Source organism: Juglans microcarpa x Juglans regia, chromosome 7S (assembly GCF_004785595.1).
Source record: "Juglans microcarpa x Juglans regia isolate MS1-56 chromosome 7S, Jm3101_v1.0, whole genome shotgun sequence".
Taxonomy (NCBI): domain Eukaryota; kingdom Viridiplantae; phylum Streptophyta; class Magnoliopsida; order Fagales; family Juglandaceae; genus Juglans; species Juglans microcarpa x Juglans regia.
The window spans coordinates 18,956,230-18,972,681 of NC_054607.1; the positions used below are offsets into that span (position 1 = coordinate 18,956,230).

The following is a 16,452-nucleotide window of genomic DNA, read 5'->3' on the forward strand; positions in this document are numbered from 1 at the left end:
AGAATATTTTAAGATGAGAGTATTTTCGTAAAATAGTGATATTTTTATGAGTAATTCTACTCATGATCCCAATTTTCATCATTCTCTTATCATCCCATGATGTGGTATTAGATGATAGGTTCAGATGAGAAAATGAATGATGAATAGATTTTTTCTATTTTTATAAGTTATTTGATAAAAAGACTTCATTTAAAATATAATTGGGAAAATAATTGTAAAAAAAGTAATATGCAGCATAGGCTACTATTTTTATCTACTTTTTTACTATGTATTTTTTTTTTTAATTGAGAAAGACTATTATTTGGTAAGAAATAGTTTGTTGACAAAAACTGCTATATCTTGTAGATACTCATCTATATATTGAGAGAAATGTGATATCAATTGAAGACATAGATTGTAGCATGTATGAAGAATATATATTATATTTTTTTGACAAATGAATAATAATACACATATAACCACATTTACAACAATATTTTAAAAAAATTGACCGTATTTCTATATAATTGTATTACTTTTATAAGTTATTTTACGAGAATGTTTTTCAATTAAAACATAATTGGGTAATAGATTGTGAAAAAAATGAGTGTTCGAATAGAGATATTGTAGACAAAAAGAATGACCACGTACGCTCCAAGAACGTTGCTTTCTTCTTGAAAGTTTTTTCTTGAAGCGTCGTTTGTTTCTTGACTAGGGGGTTTCTAGTTTTTCACGCACGGCTGTATGGCAGCCGCTGAGAACATAGGTCGACGTCTCTTCGTGGATCTTGTTTCGGTGGTTCCTCAGCCTCTTCCAGAATTGTCTGTGGCGTACCGTGTGCCAAAATCCAAAGATAGTGAAATTTTTTTCTAGTTTTCTAAGGAGGAAATACTACGTTCGGCTGAACGTTTTAGGTTTTCTATTGTCTTGAAATTTCTTCGAAACCATCCATCCTTAGATGCCATTCGGGCATTCATTCAAAAGCGCTGGAATCTTGATGGCATTCCAATTGTTTCTAACATGAGGCATCCTCGGAATGTGTTTATTAGAATGTCTTCGGAAGAAAATTGCATGAAGGCCCTTTCACGTGAAGTTAGCGATATAGATGGGGTTCCATATCGTCCGTTCCACTGGACAACAGACTTTAAAGAAGAAGAAGAACCATCTATTGTACCAGTTTGGATCGTCTTGCCAGGTTTGCCTCCTAACTATTATCATGAGTCTTTTCTTAAAATTCTTACAGCCCCAATAGGTAGATTTATTAGACGTGATAATCCCACCCGTTGTGCCACTCGCACTGACGGTGCCCGTATATGTGTGGAAATGGATGTTGCAAAGGAACCTTTGCCTCATTTTTGGATTGGGACGCCTGGTCTGGGGACTAGCTGTAAGCAAGAAATAATTTATGAAACTCTGCCGGCGTTCTGTTCGAAGTGTAAAATACAGGACCATAATGCAAAGACATGTTGTGCTAGGAAAAAAATTACCGGATCCAAGGTATGGGTTCGGCAACAAGAAACCGTTGTGGAAGAACCGAATGAAAATATGAATACATCTGTTGTGGAAGAGCCAGTTGTGGAAGAACCGAAAGAAAATATGAATACACCTGTTGTGGAAGAACCTGTTGTGGAAGAACCAAAGGAAAAAGAAGTTGAAGCAAATCAAGATTCTGAGGAAAATCTGGTGATAGGTGAATCCTCCACACCTTTGATTGAGGAGTTGGAACCGGAAAAAGATCATGAGGAGCCTCTTGATATTGAGGGTCCTACGGAGGAAATGACTAATCAGGTGTCTTCAGCAAGGAAAGACGGAAGAGTGGATGCCCGGTTGAAAGAGGCGGATGTTGGTGGGAAAATCTGGGTATTTTGGAAAGATGAAATGGACGTGCAGTTTGTCCTGATGGGATCGCAGTATTTGTCTTTACGTATAAAAGACGGATCTGCACATTTTTTGGGTAATTTTGTCTATGCTAAGTGTAATAGAATTGAAAGACAGTTGCTTTGGGAGGAGCTGAATTCGGATAGAATTGGTGTGGAGCCTTGTTTGTTTGCTGGAGATTTTAATATAATTCGTTCGGATGTGGAAAGGTGTGGTAGTCGATCAAGGACAAGAGCTGCAATGGATGATTTCAATAGATGGATTCATCAGGGTGGGTTGATGGAAATGAGTTCACAAGGGGGAAAGTTCACATGGTGCAATGGTCAGCATGGATTATCTAGAGCTTGGGCAAAGTTGGATAGAGTATTGCTTGATGCAAATTTACTGTCAGAATTTCTGAGTGCACATTGCTCGTATCTATCACGGACAACTTCGGATCATAGTCCTATGTTTATAGAGTTCTTGAAAGATCCTTTGACTTATGACCCTTCTCCTTTTCGGTTTCAACAAATGTGGGTTGAACATCCTATTTTATGAATTTTGTACAGAACGTGTGGTCTGAATCTGCTATAGGGACGGGGCTTTTTAAATTGGCTCATAAATTAAAAAAGCTAAAGGTGGCGTTACGTGAATGGAATAAGAGGATATTTGGGCAGACCAATGCTCAGATTGCTATTCTTGAAGAAAAGGTTGAGGGTCTTGAGCATTTGTTGCAAAGAGATTGGGATAATGATATTGAAAGGGAGCTTGTGAGGTGTTCTACTGAGTTGTCTTCTTGGAGGCGAAGGGAGGACATAAGATTGGCTCAGATGGCTAAAATTAAGTGGACAATGGACGGTGATAGGAACTCAAAGTTCTTTCATGTTTGGTTGTCTAATAAAAGGCGTAGGAAAATTCATAAGTTGAGAACTACGGATGGGTTGGAGTTTAATTCACCGGAAGAAATTCATCTTGGTGCCGTGGAATATTTTTATGAGTTTCTACAAAGATCTAATCAGCCAAGAGAGTTGCCGGATTTAACAAGCTTGATATCGCCGGTTATTGAAGAAAAGGATTGTGTTCGGCTTTGTTGCATTCCTTCTTTGGTTGAAGTGAAAGAGGCACTCTCGTCTATCCCTATCAATAGTTCTCCGGGGCCAAATGGTTTTGGCGCAGGATTTTTTATGAGTTGCTGGGAGGTGGTAAAAATGGACGTCTTGGAAGCTATTTCAGAATTTTTTCTATCTAAAAGTCTTCTGAGATTTTGTTCAGCTTCTTTCATTGTGCTTATTCAGAAGGTAGATGTGCCTTCGGGGTTTGATAAATTTAGGCCGATAAGCCATTGTTCAGTCTTCTATAAAATTTGCTCGAAAATTATTGTGAATCGTCTGACAGGTCTTCTTCCTAGAGTGGTTTCTCTTGAGCAAGGAGCTTTTATACCTGGGAGGAGTATATTTAAGAATATTAGTCTTACTTAGGAAATGGTTCATTCACTGAAGAGGACTTCACATGGTGGTAATATTATGATTAAAGTTGACATGGCAAAAGCTTATGATCGGGTAGAGTGGAATTTTTTGATTGAGGTATTGAGGTGCTTTGGTTTTCCTCCTCCTTTTTGTGAACTAATTCATGCTTGTATTTCGAATGTGTGGTATTCTGTGATACTAAACGGAACGACGAAAGGTTTTTTTCAAGGGGGTCGGGGACTGCGCCAGGGGGATCCCCTTTCGCCTTATCTCTTTATTATTCTTCAAGAGGTACTTTCTAGACTTTTGGAACATAGATTTAAGGCAAATAAGATTGGAAAATGTTCACAAGCTAGAGGCACTCCTCATATTTCTCATCTTATGTAAGCTGATGACATTGTGATTTTCCTAAATGGAGGGAAAAAGTCGGTGAGGGAACTGTTATTGGTGTTTGAAAAGTATGAAAGTTAGTCAGGTCAGCAAATTAGTAAAGAAAAGACGGCTATATTTTACTCTCCAAAAATTTCGTTAGTCAGAAAGAGAGCTATTAAAAGGCTGACAGGTTTTCAGAAGTCTCATTTCCTTTTAAATATCTAGGGGTTCCAATTGTCTTGGGGCATCTTAAGCATGAGCATCTAGAGGAGATGGTTAACAAAGTCTGGAACAAAATTAGTGGTTGGAAAATGAAATTACTATCAGCGGGAGGCCGTTTGATTCTTCTTCGGCATGTGCTTTCTAGTATGGCGTTACATATATTTGCCGTTTTGTAGGTTCCTCAATCTATTATTAAAGAATTAAACCAAATGATGAGTACATTTTTTTGGGGTGAGGTGAAGGGTAAAGGGAAAAAAAAAGTGGGTGGCATGGGATAGTATTTGTATGCCAATAGATGAGGGTGGACTGGGTTTGCGTAACTTGGAGGATATGCAAAAAGCATTGCATATGAGGTTTGCATAGAATTTAATGCAAGGAGAGTCCCTGTGGGCTAGGTTCTTTAAGGAAAAATATGTGGGATCTTCAAATTGGTGTCTCATTGACATGAAAAAAGGAACGAGGTTTTGGAAAATGATTGTTAAAAGTATTCCTAGTGTCATTAATAATGCAAAGTGGAGAGTTAGAGATGGGAAAATTTTATTCTGGTATGATAAATGGAGAGATGGGGGTCATTTAATTGATGAGTTCCAGATAGTGGGCAATCCGATGTTGAAAGTTAAAGAGTGCAAGTTGTCCAATAGTTGGAATGTGGAGCCGTTAAGTACGTTAGTTGGACAGGATAGTGTGGAGGAAATTGTTGAGGCTTTGGCAGGCTGTAAGGGAGGATCTGATGTATTGATCTGGATGAAGAATGAGAGTGGGAGTTTTTCTACTAAATCCGCTTGGGATTGCATTCGAATACACGGCTCTAGTATGGAGTGGTATCCTTGGATGTGGCATAAGTTGCTTCCACTTAAAATTTTGGTTTTGATGTGGAAAGTGTGGAATATGGCTTTAAGCGTAGATGATCATCTTCGACGAATTGGGATCCAGATAGTTTCTCGTTGTGATTGTTGTGATGTAGGTAAGTATAAAGACCAAAACCACGAACTTTTTGGAGGTGAGTTTGCAACGGCGATATGGCATTATTATGGTGCTATTTTTGGTATTCCTCTTGGTTTTACTTGGAGGGAGACGGTGAAAATTTGGTTTTGACGTGCGGCATCAGACTCTCAAGTGGGGATTATAGTGGGGCTTCTACCTTCTATTATTACTTGGCACCTTTGGTGTAGAAGATTTACTGCACGTATGGAGGGTTGTTTTCAGTCTATTAGTTCGGTTCGGCTTTCTATTAGCAAATGGATGGGATTAGTTGGTCGCGATATGAAAAAGGTGAGAAAATGTTCTAGGCATGATTCACAGATGTTACAGATATTAAATATTCCAACGTTGGTCCCTGATAGGAAGTATTTAAAGCTAGTTGCTTGGAGAAAGCCAGCTCAAGGGTGGTTTAAGTTGAATACAGACGGGAGTAGTCTTGGTAATCCAGGTTCTTCAGGGGTGGGTGGTATTATTAGAAATGATCAAGGTCATATGATTCACGCCTTTAATTCTTATATTGGAGTCGGTTCAAATAATAGAGCAGAATTGTTAGCTGTTATGCAGGGTCTCAAAGCCTGTAAGGATCTGGGGATTAATTTTGTGGAAATTGAATTAGTTCTCGAGTGGTGATCTCGTGGTGGAATAGGAGAAGGTGTGGGGTGTGGTACTTGGAAGATTTTTGGGAAGATACTTTGGCCCTTATTGATTCTATGGTATGCATAGTAAGACATGTTTATAGGGAAGGCAATAAAGTTGCTGATTGGTTGGCTCGGAGTGGTGCGTCGGGTCTTAACTCTGAATGGAGATTTCTTAGGGACGTGCCAAGGGTGCTTCGAGGTTTAATCCGTTTGGATACACTGGGTTTGCCATCTTTGCGTTGCTGTTAGCGTAATGATCATGCGGAATTTATGTCCTCAGGTTGGATTGGTAAGTTTTTATGATTTTATGTTTTTTTTTTTAATTAACAACGTTTGTTTGGTGGTTTTTTTACAGGTATGGTTTTATTTGTCGTTTTTTAGTATGTCTTGGCTTGAGGGTTTTTTTCTTGGTTAGAGGCTTCTAGTACTTTTGACACCTGGTTTTGGAATTTTTGTTTATTTTGTAACCTCAGGTGTCGGTCTGTAACCACGATTTTCCTCCATCATAAATGAGGGTTTATTAATAAAAATTGAGACGAGGTCACTCATGAACAGGTAAACTTGTGCTCTTCTAAAAAAAAAAAAAAAAAAGAAAGTAATAGATTGTGAAAATGTTTATATATTTAATCATTCTCCTTTTCTACTTATTATTATTGTACTATTGTTGTCATTATTTTAGAGGGTCGATTAGACAATGTCAAACAACTTTTATCAGGTATACCTGTTTAAGTTTTCAGTTTTGTTAGTATATTAATAAAGACTCCAAAACATTAATTTGCATTGCTAAGCCTAATCCCTGTGACAACAATATATAAGAAATGTGATAAAAGGCTTTCTGTATTTTCAGATCAATAGAAATTACATTTAGATACATGTACGTAGAATATAGCATAACTCTATTATACAGAAAAATGCCACCTACTAAACTCATAACACATTTTTTCGCTGTACATTTACCGGTGATGATGAAGAGTACTTGTTGTAGTGCAAGGGTGTGGGAATGTTTTAGAAGCAACCCCATTCTCGAATAAGGGAGTGTATGCTTACCAAAATACATTCTCTATAAAATGCTTTAGTCATGAAAAAATTTTACAAAACTAAATTTATAAATCAGTGACGATATGGTATGTTAGATTGTTAAACTATTTTTATTATAAATTAAATTGAACCTATCATATGAAACCATATCAATTTATAAATTTATTTTTATAAAATCTCTATATGACTGTAACACTTCCATAAAAATGTAAAAGCCATTATGCATTTCATAATTCTAGGACAAAAGAGAGAACTATTTTTAATAGAGTGATGCTAGTATGCTGCCCATCTTTGACCGATGGGCGTGCCCACTAGTAAAAATTCTATATTTTATTTTTTCGTTCTATTCCTTTTCCCATTTTTAAATATTTTTAAAAACTAGAAAAATATCTCAATATATCAAAAGTCACTTCCTTAACCATTAAGTAAAAAAAAATTAAATACATGAACGGTCAAAATGAAAGGGCAAAGCTAGCCGCATATATTTTCCTTTTGAGAAAAGCTTGGGGGCACTGGATGGGTTTAAAACAACTTTTCGCACCGGCCAATGGTAATGTGCCATGTAGGCACTCCTGGAAAACACCGCAAGAACCTGCGTCTACCTGATCCCCTCTTTTCTTCTGAATCTCTCTTCCTCCCTCCGAATCTATCTCCCTCCACCATTTGCACTCATGCTTTTCTCAGAGAAAAAACCCTCTCCCACGACGACGAACAAAACAAAAGGAACGCCACAATGATATCCACTGAATAGTGCTGGAGATGCTGTTGCTGCTAATGCATCAGCTCCATAAGCGTAAGCACAAATGCTCCTATCGCTCAAATAATACAAATGAATTTCTTCCATTTTCCTATCATAAACTGTTAAATTATTTTATTTTAAAATAAAAATTCCCATGTAGTCTTCTCTGTCAAGCTGGAACTCTTGGTCCCAAGAAAGTGAAAGACAAGATTTTGGTATGTCTCCGTGGGGAAATTGGAAGAGTTGAAAAGGGGTATCATGCTCTTGCCGAAGGTGCCATGGGAATAATATTGGCTAATGATGAGGGCAATGGCAATGGGAATGGAGTTTCATTTTTGGTGCCGTGTGGTCTTCTCCTTTTTTCTGTTGTTCTGTGTTCCATTTTTCTGATGAGAGAGCAATTCAAAGGAAAAGAGGTGATCGGATGGACGCAAGTTCTTGTGGTGTTTTCATGGAATGCCTACGTGGCACATTACCATTGGTTGGTGCGAAAAGTTGTTTTAAACACATCCGGTCCCAAGCATTTCTCTTTCCTTTTTAATAACATTTCTTGACAATATTTTCTAGTTCGATTTGTGGACTGTGACATCACGATACATTAAGACTGAGTTTGGATATTAAGGCTGAGTTTGGATGTTGAACTGAGCTAAACTGAATTCTTTAGGAATAGTAGTGAGTTGAGTAGGCGGAGTGAGTTATGTGGGGCCCATCTAAAATGAGTTTATATGTATTTAGATGCTAAGATGAGTTTGATACTATTTATAAAAAATTGAAAAAGGTTATGGATCTCACGTATAAATATGTGTTGAATTGAAAAAATTATAATTTCCACGTGTAAGAAGGTAGAGTTAAGATGAATTTAATAATTTGATAATTGGATATTTAGATGTTAAACTCAGCTTAAAATTAGACTGAATTGAATTGATGTCAACTAAGTCTTGCAACCAAATGGGCCTAAGAAATGTCGTCATATTTTGCTCTGGATTGATTAATCAAGAGACACGATTCCAAGTTACAAGTGGTCAACAATATTGGCCTGTGCCGTGCGGTTGTCTCAACAAGCGTTGATCAAGGCTAGAGTGGCAAGAAAGATTGGGGTGGATCATATTGAAACCATGACGAGGGTGTTGAATGGAGCAGCACTAGACGTGAGTAGAAAAAGGAGTAGAAAAAGGTCACCGTAAAATAAACGAGAAATGATATTTATAGTCATAGAGTACACAAATATTGCACTCTTTTTAAAAATGTGACTACATAAAAAACTCACATAAAAAAATTATTAAAAAAATTAACTTTTTAATAGTTGACTCCTTTTTTTAAAAAAAGAATACGTGATTCTTGCACAACTCAAGATTGTGTCGAGCATTACTCACAAACAAATTTATGAAAACATCATTTCACAAGGTAACACAACATTTTTCTACAAGGAAAAAAACATAAAAAAGTGAGAAAAATCTATTATATTTACATTATAATTGAGACCAAGACCTCCAAGAGCAAGATACATAGCAAACTCTTAAAAGATTCAGAGCAAGAGAAAAATAAACATACAGTGAATCTCACAATACTTACTGAGAAAAAAAAAACAAATAAACCCAGAACCCTATATAGCTGTACTGTAAACGCAAGTCATAAATAGTGATTTTTTTTTTTTTTCCTTTTCCTGATAATTCATTCCTTGACTTCGATCTTAACAGCCACAGTTGCTCAATTGAACCTCTGCATTTGAATCTAAACAAAAATTCCACAGCCGTTCAACTCAACCTCTTCATTGATTTCTTTTCCCAGAACGAACATCTACATTTATCTAAAAGAAAAGGATCCTATTCCCCCACCCACTTTGAGGATAAGGTTTCACAAGAACAAGGCAGTCCTGCCTACAAGTTGGAAGACGAGTCTCATTCTATTAAGAATTAAAAAGAGGAGAGAATGATCTAAATATACCTTTATGATTGATGTTGCAAGAATATCGAGTATTTGATCTACACTGTCTAACATCCCCTAAAATGAATTAATTCTACTTTTTTGTCAAGTCCTTTGCCTTTCAATTGCATCAATTTGTCAGTCCCAATTGTGGAACAAAACCTAGACCAAGTCAGTATATTACCACAACCCGTCCCACCTGAAAAAGAATATTAAAAAGGTTCTACGATTGAACATAGCACTGATGGGCAATCTCCATCAGGAAGAACTTAGAACCCAAGAGGAAACCCTAGCATTTTCGCCTGAATGAGCATAAATTATCCTTTTGTGAAGATCAATGAAAACCTGCAACAAGTCCAAGATATCATAATACATTATAGATTGTCTCGGTGACCAGAAAATAAGAAAATCAATAGATTTTCAAATCCAAGGAAAAATAGCTTGCATCCAAATGATAAAAAGAAAATGCTTTAACATATCTCATTCTTGATCCTTTACAATATGACATCGAAAAAAAAAATAGAAACACTAGCACAAAGATAATAATCCAATATTAAATGATCCCGAAAACCGCCATAGCCCTACCTCAATCAATAAAGAAAAGAAAAGGCCCCAAACTGAACAATGGGCACCTTGAGACGAAACGAAAAGGATAAAACCATGGCATGTAATCTTCCTATATGTATAAATATAACATTTATACATATTTCCAGAGCCTCAAGGAATTCTGGGAGAATTATGTGGCTGAATATGACATCACAAGTCAATATATACTCGATTAACATAGAAGATTTCCCTTAATGCTACTTTCATTGCCCTTATTCTGAAAATAGCGGGGGCCATTGAGTTGAAAGATTTCTATCCTACTAACCTGGTTGGCGGGATCTAAGGTGTGTTTTTTTTATAAGTAATAATTTTATTCAAAAAAATAGGCATAAGTCTAAGGAATTAGCAAATCGTATGAGTTTGGTGATGGATAAAATTATCTCCAAGTCTCAAAATGTTTTTGTATGAGGTAGGCAAATCTTGGACTATGTTTTAATTGCAAATGAATGCTTGGACAGTCAGTTGAGGGATGGCATTCTGGGAGTCCTTTGCAAGCTAGATATGAAAAAGGCATATGATCATGTATGCTGGGATTTTTTACTATATATGTTGAGAAGATTCCGGCTTCGGGGATAAGGGGTGTAGATGGATCAAACATTGTGTTTCGACTGCCCGTGTTCCATATTAGTCAATGGCCAACCTTGTGATTTTTTCAGAGTTCGAGGGATTTGAGACAAGGGGATCCGCTATCTCCTTTTCTCTTTGTTGTAGTTATAGAGGCTCCAAGTCACATAGTGGAGGCTGTTGTTAGGGGGGTTTTCTTGCTAGTTTCACAGTGGGTAACGTTAATAATGAGGCTTTATCTATCTCTCATTTATTATTTGTGGATGATACTCTAATTTTTTGTGATGCAGACAACGAACAGATTCAAGCTTTAAGGGCTGTCCTATTTTGTTTCAAAACTGTTTGGAGACTTAAGGTGAATTTGGGTAACTTAGAATTGGTCCCAGTTGGGGAGGTGGCGAATATTAACCTCCTAGCTAAGTTATTGGGATGCAAAGTGGCTACTCTTCCTATGAAATACCTCGGACTCCCTTTGGGGGCTTCTTTTAAAGCAAAAAACATTTAGGACAGAAAAAAGGTTGTCAGGCTGGAAGCAGCTTTATCTTTCAAAAGGAGGGAGAGTAACACTCATCCAAAGTACCATTTTCAATCTCCCAATGTACTTTATTTCCTTATTTCCTTTACTGGTGGGGATGTCTAATTGGATTGAAAAGCTATTTAGAGCCTTTTCATGGGGAGGCATGGGTGAGGAAAATAAATTTCATCTTGTGAATTGGCAAAAAGTGTGCAGTCTGAAGAAGTTGGGAGATTTGGGGGTACGTAACTTGATCACTTTTAATAAAGCCCTACTAGAAAAGTGGTTGTGGAGATTCCAATTGTAAGGGACTTCGTTGTGGAGAATGGTCATGGGTCGAAAGGTAAATTATCAGCCCATTGCGTTTCAATGGAAGGGTATTTGGAGAGTTCATGTGCCTCCCAAATTAAAGTTGCTTTTTTTACTTAGCCAACAACTTTAGGAAAGATTTTGATGGCTAACAACTTAAGGGCACGGGGAATGGTCGTAATAGAGTGATGCTACATGTGTAAGAACAATGGTGAATCGATTGATCATCTTCTTCTACACTGCGAGGTGGCAAGGGAGTATGGGATGACCTACTTAGTAGAGCTGGACTGTCTTGGATTATGCCTAAGAGTGTGGTGGAGCTCTTTGCATGCTGGAATAGGCATCATCAGAGTCCTCAACTGGCTGCGACGTCGAGGATGGCTCCTTTGTGCTTATTGTGGTGTATATGGATGGAAAGAAATGAGAGATGCTTCACCAAGAAGGAGAGAACTTTGGGGGGGGGGGGGGGGGGGGGGGGAATTATGGAATTATTTTGTACTTTCTTCAGCTATAGTTTTAAAGGGAGGGAATGTTCATGAGTTTTTGCTTTCTTTTAAGCTTTCTAATATGTAACTAGGTGTACTTCCTGTGTACATAGGTTTTGTCTAGTTTTATTCGATCAATGAAATTTCTTACTTATAAAAAAAAACTATATATACAAGTATGGAGAGCTTATGATGGCACGATACTCTAGGGATGATTGGATTGTGTAGATTTTGAACCTCGCATGATCATATAATTCACAGATCCAACCATAAAACAAATATATAGAAAATGTAAACGGGCAAGTTACGAATTTCACCTGAATTAGTGAAGTGGCGAACTACATCTTCAAGTATAATTGTAAGGTGAATAGTATTACATAAATGAGCTAAAACTGACTTTTTTTTAACCTTCACACAGCTGCATGGGATCATTTGCCATGCATGCCCTCCCTCAGCTAAAAAATTTTGCAATGGACACCCTGATGCGAATACTAATGTGTTTCTGGGTTTGTATCTATAAAAGGCAACTAACACAGTGCACAGTACTTGATCCTATGATCTTATCTGCCACCCTATTCCATGGGGGTGGAGATGCAAAAAATTTACAGAGGTTGTTTCTGTCACCATTTATTCAGTTAAAAACTGTGGAGAGAACACGTGGCATCACTATTTGTCATAGGATCAAACATAAATGGTTCTCAAACTTTCTTTCTCTTTCTCTTTCTCTTCCCCGCTTTTGGTGAGATGGATGGAGACAAATGCTTGAGCCTCAAATGAGAGAGTTAAAAACAAAATATATTTCAATGCCCACTAGCATATTCGATATTTCTTTTCCTAACCAAAGAGTTCTTAGTCGAAGATCTCCAGTTATCTAGTAGTACAGATGCTCCAGAAAAATAAAAAATCCATGAATTAATAGCTGGTCCTCCTGGAATCTTACACAAGAGAAATATAGTACTATTAAAAAAGAAATTTTATCTATAGTACTATGTATTTCTAAATTTCAATCTGATTTGTTAAACAAAAAATTTTTACTCCGAATTGATTGCATGAGTGCTAAATTTGTTTTAGAACAAGATGTTGAAAATATTACATCAAAACATATTTTTGCACGATGGCAAGGTATTTTAAGTGTTTTTTATTTTGATATTGAATATATCAAAGGCACTAATAATTATATCCCTGATTTTCTTACCAGAGAGTTCTTGCAGACACTCAACCATGAGCGTGAGCAAGAAGAAAGGAAAAGAAAAACAGAGAGCGAACCCCCACCTCCAATACCCAGTATAAAACTCATCAAGAATGAGTTTGAATTCACCATTGTGCTCAGTGCCTCATCAACAACACTGGATATTGCCAATAGATTCACACCTCTTGGTAAAATTGTGCAACCGGCGACCTTTGCGTCTACGGTTTCTACATCTTTTGATCCATATGCAAAAGCAGTGGCATCAAAAATATCTGCTTTAATTACTCCTCAGTTTTTCCTCCCAAAAGGAAAATCTGAATATATGAAGAAGCCATTTATTACTCATCTATTTCATATAGAGCCTAATCGTTCTAATCTAACAGATTCATTCAAAATAGCCTCTTCTTTTTTTCCCCCAAATTTCTACTGGATACCTGAAGATTCATCCAAAAATCTCCAGTATTATTCCAGTATTTTAATTCTCACCAACTCTCTTGTCATAAAACCAATTTATGATAAGAATGATTCTACCAAACTAATTTATCACAGTACTTATATCCTCCGAGTCATTACAGAAGCCGAATGGGGAACAAACCCATGGACTCCCAAAAGACTCTCAGATTCTACACTGAGTTATAATTACTTTGATTACATAACTGCCTGAAGAAGCTTCATATTTTTTCAGGTACCTGATATGAGCCATTCATGGTTCATCAATTTTGATACAAGATTCAAATGAACTTTCCCTTAATGGTTTCTCCAATGGTGAGAGCAATTTGGTTTAATTCCAGACAATCTTCCTGAGCAGCTCGCCAGAGCTTTTACATTCTATCAACAAGTTGCTAGTACAAAACTAAACCGGCATTCACAGATGTTTCCTTATGAGCTCCATTTTTGCAAGAACTACAAATTACCGTGGATCTTCAAATGGACTTATGAGAAAAATGTTAATATAATTAACCGAGCTTACTTCACGAAATGGTGAGATAGGTTCGGATATACTGATAAAGTGATCAACCAGATAATTAAAGATTTTCCTCAAGTCGCCCCTGATTTACAAGACAAAAAGGAATTTCCTGCAATTAAATCTGGTTCACCTGTTCCTGAATATCCATTAATGATTCAGGCTCCTAATTCACCAACTGCTTCAGCAAGAGGAAAAGCTACCAACTCATCCTCAAAGAAATCTTCTAAGTCTGTCAAAGATAATATCCTCAATAGACTTGATAAAAAAGATTTAATAAAATTGCTTGAGCAACAACTGTCCAAGTCCGCGAGTAATAATTCTGAAGAAGAGAATTCTGAAGCATCCTCAGAGGCTTCATACAGTAATCTATTTGGTCATGACTCCGAAGACATTCCAAAGTTGGAAGATGATTGACTACTACTTGAGTTCAAAGAAAACTAACCAGAGTCCTCTTTGAGATATTTGTCGCTTTGTGCCTAAAGCAGCCAGCTGGAAGACACAGAGACAACCGAATGTTATTTTGTCATCTTATGCCTAAAGCAGCTAGCTAGAAGACATAATGATGATACCATCTGTGCCCCGTGCTTAAACAATTCCTACTGTTCATTCACGGATTGATTTACTGTTTTACTTTAATGATTGTAAACAGGAACTCCTTATATTATAAAAGGAGAACCTTACCCTTGAGCTAAGGCAGAACTCATACTCGAGAGAAACATTTCTGATCCTCTCTCCCTAATCTTGAGTCTCCTTATATATCCTGATTTCTGTAAGTACAAATATACACTACATTTCACCTGTAATTACTTTAAACTTGTTAATTTTAATAAAACTTATATGTTTATTACAATTAATTTTGCATATTCATACATGCATATGACTGGTTTAACTGCTTTTTTATTTTGTGCTTGCATAATTTAATTATTGTGCAATTAACTCTAATTCTTTCATTCTCTTCCTTCTCTTCTTTTTCAGTCAGCTTCGACTTTTCATTCTTTCCGCTGTTATATATATATATATATATATATATATATATATATATATATTATATACAAGGTGCAGGCATTGGAGCCAAATTGTTCCAAAAGTATACCTCACTCAATGGTGGAACAGCATTAGATACTTCTTCATTACAATCAACCATAGCATTACTTTGTCCCTCAACCAACTGTGACACATCACTCTTCACAGCCTGAACACCGGGGCAGATAGGAGGGTCCCTTTTGCGACATACATGGCACCTAAATCCGATAAGCTTATCGATGTTCTCTGGATTGAGTCCAAAAGCATCTCCATGAAACCACTCTGCATAATATTTCGCAACCAATATAACTTAATGTAGATGCACAACCCGCTTCACAACAAAGACGGCTTGCATTTGGCCTGAACGAAGTAGCACATTGCTAAGCATGGTCACATATACATCAACAACTACAGAAAAAAGGATGGAAAAGGGTGATTTCTGTTAGTAATTGGAGTTCCTTTCACCACCTTAAAATATCTCATGATCAAATAACAACTACAGAAAATAACTATCATTACGATCTAAAACTGCTGACAACTACTATGAAATGCAAGTGATGAAAGGATGATTGATATTTTGGAATGGAAACTTGAAGAACAATCGGTCAATTATAAGGGAATGGAAAAGGATATTGGTGATGAAGTGTGCCAAAGCCAAGAAAGATCATCTATCATCACCCTTGGCTTTGCATTTTTCCTTCTTCTTTGCTTATTCATTGAAATAATCCGGAGAAAAGAAGAGAACAGAAAGACAAAGCAGAGGAAAGTTGTTTCTAGCTATCATCACCCTTGGCTACGTTCTTCTTCTTCTTCTTCTTCTCTCTTTTTTTTTTTTTTTTAATTTATTGAAGACTTTTAAAAAGGGGGAGGTGTGAACACATACAAGACCAGAATAAAAAATATATTTCCAATATCTAGGCATCTCTATCAAATTATCAAATCAGTGATTTCCTTCCACAACAGATGACTTGAGTCAAAACCCAGACAAGTTTCTTTTTACTATGTGGAACTTCACCAAAGAAGGGCACTTTGGGCTTAACCGTAGGGAGTAAACCTGCAAGAATCATGTACAAAGTAATCCAAGGAAACTCCTAGTGAGGAATCAAACACGGGATCTTTGAGTTTACAACTCATCCCAACCCTGCCTTTGAGCATTTGGTATCTGACTCTTGCTACAAGACACATATTTTATAGATATTAAGTCATTACAATACGACAAACAACAAACAACAAACTATATAGAATCAAATAAACTATATACCAATTAAAACACCAGTATTTTTTCATCATTGAGGGGGATTGAAATCACAATAATTGAATTTCTGAATCAAGAGGATTCTTAGAGGAAATCCAAACCCCCTAAAACTTATTTATATGCAGAATGCAATTCGAACAAGCAAACGACTTAAATCCAACAAATCATGACCTAAAAAAAAAAAAAAGTTGCAACACAAACAGTTTCAACATAAAGCCAAACGTCGTTGTATCCTGAAAGTTATCTAGCATTTCAAAACACTGCTTCACGGAATGTTCCAGTTCCATTTGTTATCTGCTAATATCTCAGCTTCTCATCTCACCTC

The 16,452-nt window shown here is 36.7% G+C and overlaps 1 protein-coding gene across 1 annotated transcript; it reads left to right on the forward strand.

The window, feature by feature from the left end:
- The first annotated feature begins 999 nt into the window (after window positions 1–999).
- Window positions 1,000–2,394, forward strand: LOC121240898. The gene has a single exon (XM_041138420.1). The coding sequence runs from the start codon at window positions 1,000–1,002 to the stop codon at window positions 2,392–2,394; it is 1,395 nt and encodes a 464-aa protein (XP_040994354.1).
- Window positions 2,395–16,452: the final 14,058 nt, after the last annotated feature.